Here is a 21442-nt window from a genome sequence, read left to right as displayed (position 1 = left end):
TTCCACAGAGTCTGGGAGTTTCTGTGAAAATATTGGAATATATTTGAAAGGATTAATTAGGTATGATTTTACAGTACCACCCCATATTTTCATCTCATACTTTATTTAACAATATTAAAGAGGCACTTTAATAGGACACATACGACATAATAAAAAGGCATTTCTTGCTCTCTCTTTCCTCTCTGACAAAATATCAAAATAAAAACTTTTGACATAACACATTGCACCCAAGGTAAATTACCTACAATAGTTTTTATACAATACAAAGGACAGTAAAGATACATATTAACAGGAAAAAGCCTCTTTTTCCCCTTTTAAAACTAAAAACATTTTTTTTTTTTGCAGGACAGACGCAAAGTACTCTATTTGTTCATATCACATCAGTGCATTACTTCACCTCCTTGACTTGGGAGTATTTCAATAGTATTTAAGTATCTTCCATGTCCTCATTTGCACCTGAGATTTCTTTCTGGTTCAAAGTTCAGTTGTATACCTGCTCGATAACATGACATAACCTTTCTAACACTACGGAGTACCAGCATACAGGATGTTATAAAACGTTTTATTTTCCTGCTTTGATTTCTTTTACAGGTCACTGCTACTTCCTATCTGTTCCCTTTTATTTTTAAATCAAGGAAGTCTGTATTCACATTACAAAATAAAAATAGCACCAGTAACTGCATAGTAAAAAGCTGATACCTATATAGCTACTAAGTCAATACAGTAAGATAGTTTAGAAGTTATACCATTACGGTCACTTGGACAGTACTATTCTGGTCTGGTAACTTGGGACAGTTTTATCCGTGGAACAAAAAAAGTTTGTCACAAATGTCAGGGTGCAGTTCGCTAGCGTTATTCTCATTTTTCATGCATTTACATAATCTACAGTGGTCAAATAATGGCACCAATGTTTGAAACACTCTAATAGGCCCACGCAGCAAGCAAGCTAGTTCATTATTTTCTTGGCAACGGAGAAACAAATTCTTAGGAATGGCTGTCAAAAAAGGTGGCATTTGATTCTTAATTTAATTTTTTTTAAATTTATCGTGTCGTAGGCCAGTTCCCAATTGAGTGAATTGTACAGGATTATTTGTGCAAAATCTTTAAAAAAATTGCTTTCTACAGTGTACTGCACCTTCTGAATAAGACGTCCATGGAATGAAGTTCATCTCTTCAAGTACTTTGTACAAAGATAACACAGAAGCAGTCTCAAAAGGGTCTGAGATTTGCAAGTATCCTTATAACCTCAGCACTTCTGCAATAAAGCAATTGCTCTTGACGATTCAGTCTGCCCAAAGCGATTACAATTTCAGTTCATGAAAATCATCAGCAACATCAAAGTTCTAGCATTTGCATGATAAATCAGGTGAATTAAAGTAGATTAGTAGACACAAAGCAAACTATTTCACAGGGGCTGCAGTGCAAGTTCATTTAAACTAGACAGAAAAATCACGCTACACAAACGAATTTAATGCTTTGATAATTTTTCCCTTGCAAACCCCATGAAAGCAGCTGAGGATCACCATAAGTCACTTTCATAAATTACTCTGAAGTATCTCTTCTTAAAGGAATTTTAAAGCTCGTTAATTTCTGTCCAAACAGTTGGCTTAGGAGATTGTTCTGGGATTCGGCTGTCCTGTAATTGTGAGAGTCAGCAGGTTTAGCACCTTGGACAGCTCTGTGCCTGTTTAAAGAGCTGTGTAGGGACGTGGCGGAGCCTTTGGCGAGGAGATGGTGAAAGGTTTTCCCCAGAATGTCCTTCTTACGTTTCAGGTCTCCATTGGAATGACGGTTCGTCACCTTCTTCTGATTGTAGGTGTCCAGTGCCATCTTTTTCAGCTGGTTGCCAACTCCTGACATTCTGGGCCTGGGGATCAGTTTGTTGCAGTGTGTTTCCCTCCTCCCGGGGGAAAGGGCAGAAGCCTCGTTGTTAGTCCATTCGGCTCTTTTGAGCTCTCCAGCCCCGTCACTCCTCCCAGGGCCCGGTGTTCGGGCTTTCTTCTTCTTCCCATCTCCCTCAATGTTCTCCCTGGAGGCCGAGCTGCCTTTGTGACTCGAAGACTTGTGCTCTTTTCGCTTCTTTGGGTGCAGCTTGCCAGGCCCGTTCAGAGCTGGCTTGTCCAAGGATTTACCTGGATCCGAGTGGCTGTGTTTCACAGGGTTGGCCACTCCTTCAGCTTTGAGTTGACTTAAGGGTTTGTTTTGATTGCATCCTATTTCTCTGACACTGGCATTGGCATTGCTGTCTTTGGCACAGACACCTGTCTCAGGCATGGCTTTTTCTTTTAGTGAGCAGGGTTTCTGGATCTCCTCTGTGCTGCCCAGATTACCAGTTGCAGCGGAGGCAGCTTCGCCATTCACTTGAGTGCCTGTGGTTTTCTTCTGAGGGGCTGAATCTTTGGCAGCCCTGTTTAGAACAGGTGATGCTGTCTTGTCCTTCAGAGGCAGAGAGGGGTAGGTGGACTCTGAATAATTGGGCTTGGATGCAATTTCCCTAGGGGCTACGTCATCTACATTCAGGCTGCTCCACAACGTTTTATGAGTGTCCTTGGCCTGTGGAGCTTCTACTTTTGGTGCAGGAATTTCTGGGATTTTCTTAGCCAGTTTGAGGCAAGGGATCTCGTCGACAGGCTCTTCTCGTGAACTGGGACTATCCAATAGCCCCACCACAGGTTCTCTTTGATTGCCCAGGGTTGGCTTTTCTGCATGCCCATGTTTCTCAGTGAGATGAGGTGGAGATAGCTTTCCATCCGTTGCCTGGTTATGAGCTAAACTAGAAAGGTCCATACGAAATTCAGAAGAGTCCAGGAAAGGAAGAGGCTTCCCATCAAAGGCTCCTTTGTCTAGTTCTTCGATGGAAAACGTCGTGGTGTAACTGAGCTCTGGATCACCCACGACAGCCTGGGGCAGAGAGGGAGACAGGCAAGGGGGCGGCGGGAGGGTATCGAACTGAGATTTTTCCATTTTAGCCAGGAGGTCTGAGAAGTCACCCACGAGGTCTTCCGTTTTCACAGAGGTTTGGGGCAAGATTGCTCCACGATCACCACCTGTTGCAGGGCAGGACTCACTGGGAGGTGGTGAAGGCACATCAGCTAGCTGTAGCTCATTACTATGGTCAAGGTGCACAGGTGAGTTGCGTGGATCCAAGTTGCCATGGTGTGTGATCTTCCTTTTCTTGCGTGGTGGCATGTCCTCCCTTGGACAGTTTTCCTCTTTGATTTTCTCATTGCCACCCTTGGAGGAGATGCCGGGCCTCATGACCCCTCTGAATTTGAAAGTCTTGTTGCTTCCTGCCAGGTGCTTCTCCATATGCCTGTCATACTGTTCTTTCTTAGAGAAGGTGTAGTTGCACATGCTGCATATGAATGACTTTTTGATGACGTGCATGACGTCCGCGCAGAGCTCACACGCATACAGCGTGGTGTGCTTGATCTCTGGTTCCTCCGCTATCCCATGATCTTGACTCAGGTGGCTTCGAAGCTCTTTGGTTTCCGGGTAGAACATCGGGCACTTGTGGCACAAGTAAATCTTCTGCAAGCTGTGCACCACTAAGTGGCGCTGGAGCTTGAAGGGCTTGGGAAATTGTTTTCCACAGTGATGGCAATCTCTGGAAGGATCCTTGCAGTCCGGATGCATGGGGACAGCTTTCTGAGTGCTTTCACCTTTTGGCGTATTGTCTGGAGATGGACTGGCAGACCCTTTGGAAGAGCTGGAGGTGGAGGAAGCTGGTTTAATTCTGATACTGCCTTCCAAGGCATCTTTAGTTACCTTTGCCTCTTGGTCTGGGGGTGGCTCTTTTGGGCTCTTGTTCTCTTTGCTGGCAAGGTGTTTGCTGGTAGAATCCACCAGCTTGGATGACTTGTTTGGTTTCCGATACATGATGGTGTGCAGGAAGTGAGTGACCGCAGCGTTGTCCTCGCTGAAGCAGGTGGGCAGACCCATCGCTGATTTCTGAGCCTGACCTTTCCGAGCGAACTGTGTGGCATGCTCTCTGAGATGCTCATTGTACATCCAGACATCGGAAATCTCCTTCAGGCACATTCCACAGGCCCACAGGCCAGCTTTGTTTTTTGCATGCTTCTCTTTTAAATGGTCCCTCAATTGCTCCCTTGAGCTGAATTTGCGCTGGACACACATATAGCAGGTAGGTGGAGGGGAAGGGTTATGGGTGAGTTTGTGAAAGTCCAGCTCCCCTAAGGTAAGAAACCACTGGAAACACACTTTGCATTTGTATTGTTTATCCTTAGTCTTGATGTTCATATCATTGCGATTTTTGCCTGGTTTCCCATCTTCTAGCTTATTTTTGCTGTGTTTGCTATGCTGGCTTGGTTTCTGCTTGAAACTCACCATGCTTTCATCCAAATGGCCAGGATTATCTTTGCAAGGGCTAAAAAAGCACATGTCCTGCATCTTGAACTTTGCATTCAACATCTCAATGTCAATCGTACGAAACTCAGGTGAGCCTCGGTCCTCATTTATCTTGCTGTTGAAGGGTTCCTCTTCCAGCTCTGGGGGTTCTGGGCTAGTTTCTGCTATTGAATGTTCATTTGCAAGCTCCATAGGGGACTTGAACAGTATTTCATCAGCAGGAACATTTTCTGCCTCCTTTTCAAGACTTCCCCAAATGTTCAAGTTCGGAATGTTTTCCATCTGGTTGTTTTGGCATAGGAAGGTTAACATGTTATCATCCTCCAGGTCAATGACCTCCTTCCTTTGGCTGTTTCTCTCATAATCTGGCTGCAGTGCAATATTTGTGGAAGCGTTGGAGCTGGCATCACACCCCTTTGGCTTACTGCTGTGACACATGTTTAGCATCAAGGCATCGTCAATGGAGATGGTTTCATATTCACAAGGATCGTCCCTGGTGACACAGAAAGAGCTGGTTTCACTGAGGTCTGAAGCCAGCCGGATGGGAAAGAAGTCTATGGCACCCACTGGTCCGACATTTGCATCAGTGACAGGTTTGGGTTTCTTGGTTCGTTTCCCATACACGCGTGTGCACTTCCTCCGGGTGAACTGGTTGTCCCTTGGAAACAGCTGTGAGAATGTGATGTCATCATCAAATAAACCCTGCAGGTCCGGCTCAGTTGCATCATCAGTGCAGGACTCCTTGCTCTGTAGCAACTCTCCCTTTCCCCAGGGCTTTGAATCTGCAGAACAAGGGCTGTCATCAGAAGCATTTTCCAACATGCCTTTAGTGGGATCCTTGCTCGCCGTTTCAGATTCACAGGTTTCTAAAGACAGATCTGCTCTGGCAGGACTCAAGGGCTGCCTGAAGGCACTACTATGATTCCCAGGATGGCTCTTTCCCAAGGAATTCTCACATTCCTTCACATTTGTGCCACCACCATCATCCTGCTGTTCTTTGCATACCTTGCTCAACCCCTTCTCCACTTGCTTCATTAACCCACTTGCCCATTTCTCTTTGGCCTGTGCCTTTTCTCCTTGACTTGCATCTTCCATCTGCTTTTGACAGCTCACGGAGACCTTTAGTGATTCCTGTCTGCCTGTCTCCTTGGAAGAGACTACCCAATCACCCACTTCATCGGAATGCTTAACTATGCAAGGTGACTGTTTTGCTGTGTGAGACTGCTGGGGTGAGCATGGCCTGTCTTGTTCCTCTGCTGAGATGCAGCTGCTTGGCTCAGCCAGGTCTTCAATCACATTTAACAGACTGGAGTTGATTCTACTGGAAACAACATTGGAAGGACCATCAATAGCATTCTTCTCCAGGTCAGACAATTCATTGACTTCACTTTCATTGGGAAACATCTTTACTTTCCTTCTTCTTGCTTTTCTACTTAGTTTCTTCTCTAAATTTCTACTTAACCCCCCAGGATCTTTGCTTTGGCTTCTTCTACCTTTTCCCTGTTTATCTGGTTGCTTTCTAGGACAGGGCTTTTCTGTCACTGATTCATCCAATCCCCCTGTCTCTGAGCTATGCGATTTTGTCTTTGTTTCTTTACTCAGAATATCTGTGTGATGACGTTCATGGCACACTTCAAACGATATGACACTGAGGTCACTGAGCACCCGACTAACTACTTCTTGCATTTGTGCATTGGGCTCCTTCTCTTGATCCACACAGGTTTTCTTGGAGACGTGTCCAACAGCGCTGGTTGGCATTTGTGTGTTATTCATTCTCTCTTTGGCAGTGGTCTTTATGCTTTTCCGAGAGACTTTCTTGGACATTTTAGATGTTTTCTCCAGCAGATTCAAACTGAACTTTGAAGTTTTGCTTGGCAGCAACGTGCCGTCGTTTTTCGTCCGATGCTTTACAGCTTTGTGCCTGGTCAGCCCTGGTTTGGATCTAAAAGATGCTGAACAAATATCACAAGTGACTTGGAGGCCATTTCGTTTCTTTTCTTTCAGGTGCCCGTTTCTGGATGCATTTGGGATATTTTTAAACATGCCACTCTCCTCTTCTTGCTCCATGTTATTTACGGTACAACTGCCACCTCCTCCAGGACTCTCAGCCCCATGGCTTTCCGAGTCATCTCCTTTTGAATTATTTTCTCTATTAGCCACATTTTTGGAGGGGTCACTAGGTCTCGTCTCCGGCACATCTGTAAACTGGTGGCCCTTTTGATCAACAGGGCCAGAGTCTGCTGTCCTTCCAAAGGCAATACTTACAACTGTTGGGATCTGTTGAATGACAAAGCTATTGCACGAGGACTCTGGCTCCTTTTGATGTTTATTTCCGTTATAATGGCACTTTTTAAGCTCCTTTTCTTGATTTAAGTTTACCTCTCCGTCTCTTTCTCCAATTGGTGAAAGATTAGTGGGCTGCGTTGAGTAATCTTTGGTTTCTGGTGTGGGCTGACAAGCATGGATGCTCTGCAGAGGCACTGACTGAGAATTAATAATCATGTCTGTGGTGGTGCATGTCTTGCTTCCTTTATAAAGAGGGCATAACAGCTCAGCACAAGTGCTTTCTGGTGGCCCATCATCAGTGTCTTTTTGATCCAGAGGTGGCACGCAGGGAAGAATACAGTCATTCATTTGCAATTTCTGGGGGCTTTCCATCTCCAAAGCAGAAACTGCCAACTCACCGGGGCATTGTGGAACATGAGGTTTTGCTGGTCCTTCTTTTTCAGACTGCCCAAAATTATTTAGAATGTCTTCGGCAAGACAATGACGAATGTTTCCAATAGCATCCAAAGGTGCGGGAGCAGTGTTGTTGCATTGCGGAGGAGTGGGTGGAAAGACATGTGTGTCTTTCCATTTTCCTTGCTCTAAAGGATTTTGTGTGGGACAGCAAACTAGATTTTTCTCCAAATCAGAGTTGAACCTTTTTACAATAAATGTACTTGACTGAGTCTCTGTGTTAAGCACAGGGGCAGTGTATCTATCCTCTTCTGAGAGCTGCACACTGAAGTCAGAGAACTCTACATTTTCATTATTACTGTTCTGCAAATATTTGTGGCGAGAAAAGCTAGTCTGCAAAGGCAAACTGGCCAGAGAGTCCTCTTTAGAGCGACAAGCATCAAGGGCCTGCTTTTTCTTTCCACTGCCCTCTTCAGGAAGCTGAGCATTTACTGAATAGATGTTAGTTTCATGCAACAAATTATATTCCTGGTGAAGATCTTCAGAAGGATTCAAAGAGCTAGCAGGACCCAAAGACACACTGCAAGGGAGCTGTGTCTCATGTCCTACGTGGTTGTTGGTTGACCCTATGCGTTTGTTTTTTATGGTGCATGACAACTGCATATGATGACTAGCTCTATCAGACCAAGCATTACATTCAACAGTGTTTACTTTTAGTGTCTCTGTCAGTGCATTGCCTAATGTTTCTTTCTCAAACAAACTATGGCTTAAATAGGATTCTCTGTGGTTTTTAAATGCCAAGGTTGCTTTGTTTTTATCTTGCTCCTGCTCCTCCACAATCTGATCAGCTTTCTTTACCTGCCCTAGCAATGGGGTTACCATTGCGCGGCCGCATGGTGAGAGGTTATGATGCTCTTGTGATACACCATCTGCACAGATATTAATGTCACTCGGCTCTGAACATTCATCTCCTAAGTGCTGCAGCTCTGTTACATTATTGTGCAGCTTGTGGTTCGCAAATGTGGATTGCTCTGCAGTGTCGGTGTCTGTTTCGTTGAACGATTCCAGCCGTTCACCTGCCTCTGGAAAAACTCCAGTTGCTTCTGATGTGGTAGCCATGCTCTCTGCCTCTCCTCCCATGGGCTCGTTCCCCTCTACAGACGCATGATGACATGCTGAATTCTCACCTTCCAAGCTGCCCAGGCCTTCCTCTTCCTGCTCAGACTGGAGATTGGCATTTGAAGGTTGGTGGTTGGCAGAGAGCAGTATTGGGAAGCACGGCACCATCAGCTCTTCTTCATTATTCTTGACTGTCCGGGCAACAAACATTTGGAGCTGCTGTAATGGGTTTGCGGTAGTTTCTTGGGAGGCTAGCACCTTTTCTGTACCACAACCAGTCTCTTTGGACACACTCAGTATATCGAATAATAAAGCTTTCCGGTTACTAGCTTTGTGAAAGGGCCCTGGGGTTTGGTAGACTGCAGGATCCTTACTTTCTTCGGTCTCTTCCAATAAAACAGGTTCATTGTCTTCACCTTCGAAGTGCACTGAGCATTTTAGCACTTTCGGTGACTCGGCTTTGTCTAAAGGTCTTTCTTCTGAGTCCATGTCATTTTTGGCATGAGAAGACAAAGCGAGATCCAAGGTGGGGACCCGATCTTCCCGAAACCCAAATTCACATTTCAGATTTGGAACGTGGCTGCTGAAAGATTCCAGCTCTGGAGGATCATCAAAGGTTTTATCCATTTTCCCTGGCTCGGAAAACCCCTCAGCTCCGTGTTTACTTGGCAGGGACGGAAAAATATCATGTTTATTTAGTTCAGCTGCCTCTAGAGTTTTAGGGAACAAGGAATCAGTAACAATGGCAGGGCTTTTTATCATATGGTTTGTGTAGATTGGAGCCTCTAATTTGTCTGGCATGCATGAATCAGGGATAACCCGGGTAGGTTCATTCTCCATCTCTCTGGAGTCACTTTCCTTGGAAGTTTCAGCATCCTTCAGAGCTTCTGGGAACTGATCGCAGGCCTCTTTGGAACAGAAATGATCTATAGAGATTGAATCTTCAGCAGCTGGTGTACACATGTTTGATTCTAAAGAATTAAACTCCGCTGGGCAGGGCCAAGAATCCTGGTGGTTCTTATAGTTGCCATCTATGTTGGGAACTGGAGGCTTCTCATTCACTAAACTTTGGCCCACACAGACTTTTGTGGGAAGAAGGTTTGTATTCCCAAGAGCATCTGTCAAGAACAAACCCTTTTCATTCCCTGTCTCTTGATCCATGTGTATAGGCGAAAACTGGTCAGTTGCTTTTCTCAGCTGTGTGCTGATGTGTTGCTCAGATTTCTGATGGACGTCGGATGCCTCACTATTTAATTTGCTGGTTTGCAGCTGACTTTCCAGTTCTGTAACTAATCGCTTGATCTCCAGTTCATCATCTGATATATTGTTAATAAAAGCTACATTATAATCTCCAATCCTGTCTGACAAAGGTAAAGACATTTGATTGGGTGTTATGGCTCCCTCATCTGGGAATTTCTTAGCTAATGGCTTTTCCACCGAAAGGGTATGAAACTGACCAATGTCTTCTGACAAAATTGGAGACACTTCCTCCATTAGATCCCAGTCCTTCTCTTGAAGAAACGGAGGATACTGCTGCTCAAACGGCATGGCTTTGCTGGGTGGATTGCATCCAAATGGGACAAAAGTGTCCTTACTTGTGGCGACGCTGTCGTACAATGGATTATCAAACTCAGCTCCGGGAAGTTCCCCGAACATTGAAGAGGAGTCAAAGCTAAGAGGGGAAGACACTTTGGTCTGATGATTTTCTGATGCAAAGGGGGTGAAATCAGAGTGCTTCTGCTCAAATGAACTGGTGCTAATGTCACCCTGGCATAAGTACATATCGTCAATGTGCGAGGCCCCCACGGCTGGGGGCTTTGAGAAAAGGTGAGGATCGTAGCGACTGGACAGGTCTTTGTGGTCGTAAAGTGTGTCGTCAGTGCTCACATAGGTATCGGGTCCTTTGATGGCTAGCATCATTCCAACAGGATCCCCATTGTAACAGCCGACTGGAGCAGCATAATCTTTCTGGTCATCGCAAAGTCCATGTTCCTTTAAGTACTTGAGTCCAGCAGGCGAATAGGTAGCACTCACATGTCCAGGGCTGGCATCAGTACCAATGTGAGAGGGAGGAATTAACTCTTCTGTATGGTAAGCGAGGGTGTCCTCATTATAAGCAGCAAACGGATGTCTTTGACTGGTCATTGTCAAATCAGTGGAATCTCGAGCGTCTGGCATAGGTCTCGCTATCTCAGCTGCATGGCTGATGGCTCCTTTCTGCTCTTCTGTGTCCTCCTTACAGTAAAGTCTGGCGGGACTCTTGTTGAAAGCATCTTTGCTGTGATGTTCTTTTTCTTTGCTTTCTGGTGAGCTTTCCTTGTTCCTATAACCTGCCGGAGAAACGTGTGACCTATCGCTGTGATGTGTCGTGGAGCCAGTCAGCAAAAATTTGGCTGACCCAAACCTCCTTGTCCCTCTGGAAAAGCCCGCTTTGGTTTTATTGCTCGTCTTTAGAGACTCTTTGTCAAGAAGGCTCAGCGGGTTCCTTGGAAGTCGTGTGATGTGCTCAGAATTCTCTGGGTATCCTCTGTTCTGGACACTTTCTTTCTCATTGTCGGAGTCGGCCCTTTCAGTGCTTGGGGGGCTAGCGCCGGTTTCACAGGACAAGCTAGTGCTGTGATTGCTGCCGGTGGACGATCGGCTGCTTCGCCTTCGGATTCTGGCTGCAATGCCATCTTTCTTTATTGCTTCATTGCTTGGGGCCCGCCTGTGCTCCTGACCATCTCTCTTCTGGCTGTAGGGCCAGGCTGGCTCTCTCTCTTTGGCCCTCTCACCTCTCCCTGAGCGCCTCCTGCTGAAGCTGTGCTTGGCCCTCCCATTCAACGCTGACCCCGGCTTCTTTCTGCCGTGCAGCGTGGCATTCGCCACCCCTTCAGCATCGGAATCCGAAATGTACTCGTACTCGCCGAATTTACTGTCCTGGGCTGCCGGCAGCCGCCTCTCGGCGGCTCTGGAACCTGGCGCGTTCTTCTCGCTCTTCGCATGCAGCTTGTGCAGCTTGTTTTTCTGCTGCACAATTTTATGAATGAGCTCCTTGCTCCACGTGCCGCTTCTTGGCTTCCGCTTTTTCACATCCTTCATCGAGTACCGCAGCAGCTTGGGGTTCTTACTGGCAGGACCTGGGGTGGTACCACTGGGTCTGATTTCGCTCTTCAGATAAGCATCTCCACTAAGGCTTCTGGGCTGGTTTTTATCAGAGTCAGGTTTGGTTATAGTCACTGGAGTAAGAGAGCCGCCATCACCCTTCCTCCCCGCCTTCAGCTTGGTATTCTTGTCAGGCTGTGCTTTATCAGTCGTCACCCGATTTGCAGCCTTGCTCTGTGCCAGCTCCATGACGCTGGATTTCTCCAGCCTCTTGTTCCCCCGGTCTGTGAACTTGCCTGCCAGTCTCCTCTTAGGAACATGCTGCGTCCCCGACACTCTGCTCTGAGCCTGCTCTCCGCTGGGATGATCCTCTTCGTAGTAACAGACGGCTTTTGACTGACACGTTGGCTTCTCGTCCTTCCCCGCGTGCTTCAGTTTGTTCGCCGAGGCTGGGCCATCCTTCACCTTGTGCGGCACCCCGTGGCCTGTGCCCTTCACCGACGGGAGTTCCTCATCAGCAAACACATCTATGAAGCTACTGTCAATCTCGGGGTTATCGGACTGATACTCCAGCCCATTCAGCGCTTCCGTGATCAGACTGTCCAGCTTGGCATCATCGATTCCTAAGTCGGAAGCAGTAAGTGGCAAGGAATTTGTGGTTAGCCCATTAAATATATGGCCTTTCAGTGGGTCCTCCTTTGCCTCCCCTCTGCCTTCCCCATCTAACAGGAAACTGACAGGCTTGTTTATTGCAAGCAGGTGCGAATGGGTGTCGGGAGAAAGTGATGGCCCTGGCCTGGCTTGGGAGTGTTTCGTGGACTCTGGGGGGAGCTGCTTCCTGGCCTCAGCCCCCCTGGGAGCATCTCTCATCTCACCCTGGAAAGCCGCGTGCGAGCCACAGAACTGGCGGTGCTCCAGGAAGGAGGAGAGGTTGCTGTAATTCTGGTCACACTGTTTGCAGGTCAGCAGCACGTCCAGCTGGTCCAGGCTTGCGCTGCTCAGCGAGTTCGCCAGCAGGTGATGGGAGGAGTAAGGTGGGGGAGGCGGCTCCCCCTCGAAGGCATCCAGGCAGCCCTTGCCCATGTCGACCTCTGGCTTGTGGAACTGGGTCTCCGGGAGGCATTTGAGAAGGTGCTCGTCCTTTGGGGCATCCAGGGGGAAGTGGAAGGGCTTGATGGAGTCTGGCGGGTGGTAGTGGAGTGAGCTGGAGTTCAGGATGTCCGAGGGGTGGCAGGGATGGGGAAAGAGGGGTGCCGGGGTAAGTGCGGCAGGCAGCTGGCTGTCTTCGAAGCTGTGGGTGACCGGGCTGCTGGACATAGGCGAGAGAGAAGAACACGTGCTGTTGCAGGTGGGGTTGGGGACAGGTGACGGGAGCGGAGACTCACCCGGTGAAGCCGCCACCAAGGCCGACGGCGGCAGAGCCAACGGCGGATTGGGAGGGCTCCTGGAGCTGGCTGGCGGCACTGTTTGGTTTATGCCGAAAAAGAGGGGTTTGCTCCGGGAGTCGCATGCGGGAGACCCGGTGTCCTTCCCACCTTCAAAGGAGAAAGCGTTCGTTGAGCCACAGCTCTGCCGGGTGGGGTCCCTCCTTTGCACCACGAGACCCTCCCCTGCCAGGAGCTTTTGGCTGTGATACCTGGGGGTGCCTTTCTGCAGACTGCTGCCCCCTTTCCATTGTGAGGTGCCCAGGGGGAATGGGAACTTCTGGCTGGTGAGCTGCCTGGATAGCTCTATCCTGTTCTGGCTGGGTACTGCTGAGGTGAGGTGGATTTGCTGCCAAGGCATCCGGGAGTTTTTCTGCACGTGCTGCCTCTGCTCAGGGCTGGACTGGCACTCGAATGAGAACTGACTTCCAAGAGGGTTTGAATAAGGTGCTGAAGTCTGGTCCGCGGGAGAGAACGCCTTATGGGCTCCGTCCCAGGCTTGCAAGAGCCGGGGGTGGGCTTGAGGTGTACTGGGCATGGTTTTCTCAAAAGGCACCGATCCTGGGCTTACGCCGCTCGCCGGGGAACCGCAATAAACTTTGTTCTGAAAGTGCACTTGGGGTAGAGAGTTCTGTGGCATATTCCTTCGAAGAGAGCTACCTTGGGTCAGTATCCTTTGACTAGGTCCATTGTCTTTCAGTGAAGGCTGCCCCTTACTCACTGGCTTTGGCATACTAGTCGCATGTAAACTAGGTGGGAAAACGGATTGGTTTTCTTGGAAAGTGCTTGGAGTTTGGTCGATAGCACCAGAAGAAGAGAGAGCACCATTGAGCTCACCGGAATGCTCATTCCTTCCTTTGTAGCAAGGCAGAGGGGACTGCTGCTGGACCCCTGGGGCCGGCGAACGTAGGAACGGAGCTGGCTGAGAAGACAGGCCATATGTCCTTCCCTCTGGGGCTACGGTTTCGTAGGAGCCGTTGCTCAGAGCCTCCTCTTGCCAGTCCCTGGAGGAAGAATGAAAGCCGAAAGCACCATGAATCACCTGGTTAGTTGCCAGTGAAACATCCATATAATCTTGGCTGGTAGTGTCATTACGGAAAGGATCCTTTGCTACGTCATGCAGCGGCTGGAAGGGGTATTGGAATGGCAAGGAGCCCAGACAGTGCGTGCTGGCTTTGCCACTTTCAGGGAAGGGGCATGGTTTCTGAGCAGAGATACCATAGCTAGCACCCAGGAAGCTTTTGTCCGGTGAAGGCCAAGACTTATTCCCATTTGCCTGGAACTCTAAATAGTGTAACTGCCCGTTAGTGCCAGGGCTTTTGTGGGGGAGGCCAGCTGATGGCTGTCCTTTCCCGCTGTGGTTCTGGCGTGCGGCGGCTGGCGTGTGTGAGGTATAGTTGCCGGAGGTAAGGCTGGAGGAGACCTCCGGGAAGCACTGGTTGAAGCTCAGGTCCTCTTGCTCGAGCTCTGCCTCCCTCTCGGGGATGCTGGGCACGTGGAATCGGTAGCTTCCCGAGCTGGGTCCTCGGCTGACTTCTGGCTTCTTGGGCGGGGTGACCTTCTGCTGGGGGTAGGCGATGCCAATGGTGGGGTTGGACCGAGAGTTGCTAATGGTGAGCCTGTAGAGCTGGTGGTGACTGCGCTCCCCTTTCCCAGCGCGCCTGCTCTTATCCCGCACTCGGCTCTTCCCCGTGGGAGACTGTGGGCTCCCCTTGACGCTGCCCCACGGGCCATCGCTGGAAAACTTGGGCTTGTTGTGAAGGGACTTGAAGTCGATCTTGCCCGCTTGCTGCGGCCTGATCACAGCTTCCCGTTGGCTGTGGGGCTCTTTGTCCTTGATGCTGGGGAAGTGGGACCCGCTCTCGGTCCCGTTGTGCAAACACAGCTCCGAGGTGTCCAGGGAGCTGCCGTTAAACTCCCCCCCCCCTTTCCCACTGAAATGTTCAAAGGCAAAGTCTTTGTCTTGATCTTTGGAGCTGGACTCAGAATCACTGACGGCATAAACAAACTGGGTCTCTCCTGTCATGATACCAAGGGGCAGGGCTAGAAGGCTATCGTTTCCCTTACATCTGTGGGATTAGATCCTTCCTTCACGAGCATGGTCTCTCGTTGTTAGGCGGCTAGGATGAGGCTTGGTTAAATAGGCAGTGGTACCCCGCTCCCACATCTATCCTGGTTACTGGGCAGGTCTTGCTTGTAAAGAGCACCTGGGATTCGCCTCATGCTTCCGGATGGGACCTACAATAGAGAAAAACCCCAATGAGTCTTACGGGGACAAAGGACATGGCCACGTCTAACAGCACGGAGCAAGAGGAAGCCACAGCTCAGCTGGGGGTCTGGATTCTCCCGTCCCACGCCCCACGGAGTCAGCTACACCTTGGCACAGAGTGAGCGTTGAACGCTACTATCCTGATTTGTCAGTGTTTGACCCCCGCCCCCTGACCAGATGTGAATAATGGCACAAGGATGGATCAGGCCCCTCGGGGAGTGTGTTTCACATGTATCTTTCCAGGGCAGTTTTTGGGCAGCCTGACTTCTAGCTAACCGGAGAGGGAAGACGTTTCTACGACAGAAGAAAGCAGTTTGGCTCCTTTCCCTGTCGCCACCTGGGAGCAGAGTGATCAGAACATGGGCCTGGAGAAGAACCTCACAAACGATTTCAGAGAAATTCCTCTGACAGGCTTCTCTCCCCGATTGCAAAAGCCCCTCAAACATCCAGCTTTGCAGGGCATGTTAGAAGCATTTTTGGCAAAGCATGCTAAGGGAGGCATTTTTTTCTTCCCTTGGAAGCTATTTCTGTGTGCTTATTAGCACCGTAAGCAGAAAAAGATGAGAGAAGAACTCCACCTATGGATGACTGGCCATGATGGGCAGGGGCAGGCTCTGTCCTTTGGCATTCCTTTGAGTGATGTCCTGGAAAAAGAGAACCCACCTTTCTCTATGCCCGTCCCACCCCCTTCTCTCCAATGCTACCCCAGCCTTTGAGACAGGAGCTTTGGGTTCCCCTAAGGGCGGTGATCATATCACGGGGGGAGCCACCTCTGCTCCCCATGGGCGGTGCGTGACTCCTCCATTTGGGGAGGCTGGGTGTGCCTGGACTGTGGCCCCGCCCCAAGGCCTGCCCCCACTTGGCCCCTCCCCCCCGCCTGCCCCCTCTTCACCCCCTCCCCGAGGCCCCCATGCGGGCGGAGCAGTGATGGGAAGAGGTGGAGTGAGGGCAGGGCCTCGCCGTGGAGCACAGATGAGGCCACAGCCCGGGCGCCCTTTTGGCAGGCCGGCTGTTTGGGGAGGCTTAGCCTCCCCTGGCCTCTTATACCTGCTGCCCACGCTGCTCCCCCCATCTCAGCTCTTTAGTTCAGCGCTCCCCAGGCTAGCTAGATCAGTGCATTGACACTTACTATAACGGAGCTGGGAGGGACCATTTCAAAAAAATTAACACAAGAACCCCACTGAATGACCATGGTTTCTGGCTTCTGCTAAGGTGAGAACCATTTAATGATAACAGGATGCACTACATTACAGGGCCATTTCTTCTAAAGCATCCTGAAAACGCTTTACCAACTGTATGTTGTGCTTTATACCAATATTGTTTCACCCACCGTGGACTAGATCAGTGTTTCTCAACGACTGGTCCGCGGACCGGTGCCGATCCCCGAGATCTCCCTGACACAGTTCGGGAAGGCAGCAAGCTGGTCCCTGGTATCAAAATGGTCAAGAAATGCTAGACTAGAGGATCGTGAGGGTCCCTCCTGGGCTTGAAGTCTATCAGTCTATGAAATGCAGCCACTTGTGGGGTAGAACGCAATAGTTCAACCGCACACAGCAACACTTAACAGCAAAGGACATGAAGGAAAGAATGCTGGAACCCATTGAAGCTGCAGGCAGAAATGAGGCAGTTGAAATTTGGCCACCCTTTATCACCCCTGCTCTTGCAAAAAGCCCCCTGGGATTTTTAATGACCCCAAGTAACATCTCATAGGAAAAATGATCCCTCCCGCAGCACAGTGTCCCCTAGCATCACGCTGAGGCACTGAGTTCAGTACTGATTCCGAGCGAAACACACTCGAAGCAGCACCCCCAGCTTTACTCCGGCGCTCTCCCATGCAAGCACTGGCCAGCTCTGTCCTTGCTTAGCTTAGGAGAGCTAGTGAGGCTGGTACGCAATGTTACAAGGGAGAAAAAATCTCTTATCGCCGGTCAAGTCAAAATAAACATCTAGAATGAAGCGTTCTGTGTCACAATGACCAACATGCCCAGGGCTCTGCTTCACCTGCTGGAGAAATCTCTAGGAAAGCAAGGGAGGTTAGCAAGGCTCTGGGGGTGTCGATTACCATCTCAGGCAAACTGTGGTCTTGATAATTCCTTCCGGAGTCCAAACACTGCTTTCGGTGACTCACTGGTCGGCAGATTTCTGGAGCGCTTTACCTCAGGGCTTTATTCATTCTTCTGATATCACACTGACGCTGCGGTAGTGCCTAGCGACCACAGCCAGACAAATCCCCCCCATGACCTGCAGGCACTGGCTCAGTCCGAAGGCGCAATTTAAGGCCTGTCTGCACTGGAGCTTGAGGTGTAATTTCCAGCTCCCGGAGACATACCTGTACTAGCTCTGGTTGAATTAGCGTGCTAAAAATAGCAGGATAGCCATGATGGCACAAGTGGTGGGCGGGGCTAGCCGCCCCATGTACGCCTGCAGACCCAGGCTTTGAGATTCACTGCCATGGGTCTCTGCTCGCTATCAAGATGTACCTTAAACAGTCCTCCCAACAGTTGGGAATCCCCGCACATTCAGTGCAGAAGGAATTCAGTTGCTGCAGTGGCTCCCCCACCCACGAGCGCTTCAATTAGGAAAGGAGGTTCCCAATCAGCAAGACTGAACCTCTGAAACTGACTGAATAATACAAGCCACGTGGCCTGAGTTAGCCCCATGTCAATCCAGAGCAACTCCCCTGCTTCACACCTCGTATCCTGGGTTACACCTGTCTGGAGTGGGTGTGCCACGCTGCCACCCTGGTGAGCGGAGGATTGTGATTGGTGGCATGTTCCATGCTCTGTGTTTGGCTGCACAAAGTCCAAGGTGGGAGGGAAGCAAGCCTGCAATTCTGCATTTGCACTGCTGCGACTGACAGAATCACTTGCTCCATGCGTAAAAAGGGTGCATTTTCCAATCAATTTAGCTCAGTGCAATTAGCGTAACATGGTTAAAAAAAACCCATTTGGGGAGTGTCCACACACACCTTTACAAAGGTGTTTACTGCCTCAAGTGAACTGGAATTCACTTGAGATAAAGAGCTATAGAGAAGACAAGCCCAGGTTAAGTGAACTCAATTGTAAAACACACCTATTTATCCCAGAGGCAGGATCCTGGGAATCTTGGCCCAAATCTTCAAAAGAGGGTGCATGTGGGTTTGAAAATTTGGGAGACACCTGGACAGACAAATACAGGAGATGTATTTATGAGAACTAGGTAACTAAATAAAGTTATGTCCCTCAGGCCTAGGAAACCACAACGCGACATTACTGTCTGTCACAGCACAGCCAGCATGAGTATCACCAAAAGATGTGGTCAGAGATTTTGGATAAGGTGGCAGATAAAAAAACAATCCCACAACCAGGAAACATGTGTCTGGGGCCACCGCAGATGGCACAGAGGGCATCTCCCCATGCTCAGGGGACAAAGGCCATGAAGTTATGATACATGCTGAGCAAAGATATGACGACTTCGGGCTGATGAAGATGGCTGAAGCAGGGCAGCCCTTTGCTCTCAGAACAAGGACCAGGTATGAGATTGCTCTGAAGGGACAAGCACCTGATTAGAGCCGGATCCATTTTGGAATAGAGGATTTGCCAAGCCAGATCAGAGCTCTGGACCAGCCAGGCCAGTATCCTGTCCCTAGCAGTCGCCAATTCCTGATGCCAGAGGAAGGCAAAAAACCCAGAACAAAGCAAAACACCCACTGAACTGAAAAACCAGCACCAAGACTCTCTTAAGGCCAGGTCTACACTACAGACTTCTCCATGTCACTCGGGGGCATGAAGAGCCTCAGGCTATGTCTATACTAGGAGTGCTTTACGGGGATGGGAATACCAGCATACTACACTTACAGTCCCATGACATTCTCTTTATTTTTTATATTTTTCCACTGCAGGAGGAAGGAATTTGTGTTACTTCATTTTATCCTGCCCCTGGGGGGTGCAGAGTGAGCCCACCCTGCACTCACCCCACGGCAGTAGTTCCTGTCCCAGGGGTCTGGGCCCAGCTCCCCATTCTGGGTGTTGAGACCTGGTGCACAGGGACACTGCTCCAGTTTGGCGTGGCCACTCCTCTGACAGGACAACGGAGGGGCAGCCAGATCAAATCTGACTGAACAGCGCTGTGGCTCTGTGCACCAGGTCACAAAGCCAGAATGGGGAGACAGGAGCAGTGTCAGATGCCACTGTGGGGTGAGTGTCTCATTTTATGTTATTTTATGCATTCTTTTGAGTTTTATTTAGAGTTATTTCAGATTTGCAAAAAACACAGGGCTCTCGTTGTACTGGCAAAGCACCTCTTGTGAGGACACAGCTACACTGGTGGGACCTGGATTGTAAAACCACACACCATGAACCCACTGCATCTGCACAAGGGGATTCTGCCGGCACAGCTATGTCGCTCAGGACGATACCTCATCACACCCCTGGCTGACAAGCTATGTGGGCTGAAGTTTGTAGCATAGACTGGCCTTGGTCACGTGGTGAACGGAGCACAAGGCAGTGAGCGTTTGTGATATGGACCTGGGGCCCATATCAGTCTTCACTCCTTTCTCCTGCAGACTGTATGCTCTGTGCAGCAGGGACTGCATCTTTAGATGTGGCTGGAAAGAGCCTATACTGTCTAAATAATATATAACACTAAAGATCACTGATTGCTTCTGAGTGGCAAGGCCCGTTATATTTGCCAGGGAGAACAGCGAATTAGGCTACTTTGGATTCCCAAAGGCTTTGAACTGAGGGTTGCAGTTTTACCCCTTTTATATTCTTTTATTTATATTTTTTGAAGGGGTTCCATTTGTCTCCTTTAGCCTGCAATCAAGTTGCAGTGGGGGAGATTTAGGTTGGATATTGGGAAAAACTTTTTCACTAGGAGGGTGGTGAAACACTGGAATGCGTTACCTAGGGAGGTGGTGGAATCTCCTTCCTTAGAAGTTTTTAAGGTCAGGCTTGACAAAGCCCTGACTGGGATGATTTAGTTGAGGATCGGTCCTGCTTTGAGCAGGGGGTTGGACTAGATGACCTCCTGAGGTCCCTTCCAACCCTGATATTCTATGATTCTATCCCACCTCCCTTGCCCGCCCAGATTTGATTCACCCAGCCTCCCAAATGGTCTTTTGGAAAGGGACCCCAGAATGAATCCAACTACATTTCAAGTGTTTGTTTGCAGTGGAAGGGGCGTGACGTATGAGTAAAGCTTTTTCCCAGAATGACCAGCCAATCAACCCACCAACTAGCCAACTGGCAACATGTAGAGGTTCACATCAGCATCTTTCATGTCTACATGCAATTACATCAACCAGCCAGAAGAGGGCTTCTGTCTCCATGGCAGCCTTGCCACGGTTCCAGGAATGTCTTCTGATTTGAGTGTAACTCCGTAAACATTTCATTCTGAGTTACTCTGAGTTTCCAGGGTTTTTTTTGACTCTTATAGGCCCTTTTATCCTGATGCCCATCCTTCAGACTTGGGGACAGAATGAATGCATATAAGACAGGTGTCTGGCAAGGCTATGTGCTTATATGTCATAGCTTGCTCCTTGCCCCGGTATCTGAAACCAGGATTTGACTTTGGCAGCAATCTCTCTCCTATGTCAGCTTTTCTCGCCATCACAAAGGGCCAATTTCCCAGTAGAGTTTTTAAGGTTTTAGGGCCACCTCCTACCCTTTAGTTGAGTAAGGGAGATCCGCAGAAATGAGTAAAGAATTCACCAGATGACACACCATACAGAATTTCAAGCCACTAAACATGAAACAGGAATCAAACACAAATTTTTTAAAACGAAACTGTCAGCTCAATTGGGCCCCAAATTTAAGTGTTGTAAAAACAAGCGTGCGCAGTCATTTCAACACAGTTATTTCCAATTCTTTCTTTTAAAATCCCATGGAAAGCAATGTTTTTAAAAATAAACATTCCTTTGCAGTCTTTGCAAACATTGCAACATTGGGACAGTGCATGGAATCCCTAAAGGGAAACTGACTAGAAACTGGATGGGGATGGGAGGAGGGTGGTAGTGAAATTGATCAGTTTACAGTCATTGGCCAAGGGAACAAAAAGAAACCAAAAATTACTGAAAAGTAAAGTAGCCGATTAATGTTCTTTCAAGTTTAATAACCTAAGATGTTAATTATAACATTGGTGAGGAGATTAGATGTTTAAAATCTTTTGATTTGACTTGACAGGATTCCTATATGCCACTGAATCATGTAGCTTTCCCCTATAGGGCACTAAATAGACAATCCTGTATGGAAGAGATTTGAATAGAAAATGAGAACTTCTGCAGCATCTTTAGACCATCATAATTAGTTTAATTGAAACAACCTGGAGATAAGGGTGCACATTTTAACAGTGAGGGTAATTAACCCTTGGAACAGCTATACCCACTCCATCACTTGAAGATTTCAAACGGAGATTGGAAGTCCTTCTATAGGATATACTCCAAACTCAACCAAAAATGATGGGCTAGATACAAGAATCACTGGGTGAAGTTCTACGGCCTATGTTATGCATGAGGTCAGAC

General features: G+C 48.6%; 1 protein-coding gene across 3 annotated transcripts in view; it reads right to left on the bottom strand.

Annotated features, from left to right (window-relative positions):
* Positions 1 to 342: 342 nt before the first annotated feature.
* ZNF469 (zinc finger protein 469) overlaps positions 343 to 21442 on the bottom strand; it is a 195200-nt gene continuing 174100 nt past the window's right edge. For all 3 annotated transcript variants that reach the window (XM_043526273.1, XM_043526272.1, XM_043526274.1), the window contains one exon: positions 343 to 14912. In XM_043526273.1, the coding sequence (XP_043382208.1) occupies positions 1543 to 14700 (13158 nt within the window). In that variant the 5' untranslated portion in view covers positions 14701 to 14912 and the 3' untranslated portion in view covers positions 343 to 1542. The remainder of the gene's footprint in view (positions 14913 to 21442) is intronic.

The sequence above is a fragment of the Chelonia mydas genome, chromosome 12 (genome assembly GCF_015237465.2).
Source record: "Chelonia mydas isolate rCheMyd1 chromosome 12, rCheMyd1.pri.v2, whole genome shotgun sequence".
Lineage (NCBI taxonomy): Eukaryota > Metazoa > Chordata > Testudines > Cheloniidae > Chelonia > Chelonia mydas.
Note: the sequence above shows the minus strand (reverse complement) of the source record. Positions and strands in the feature narration are given on the sequence as shown.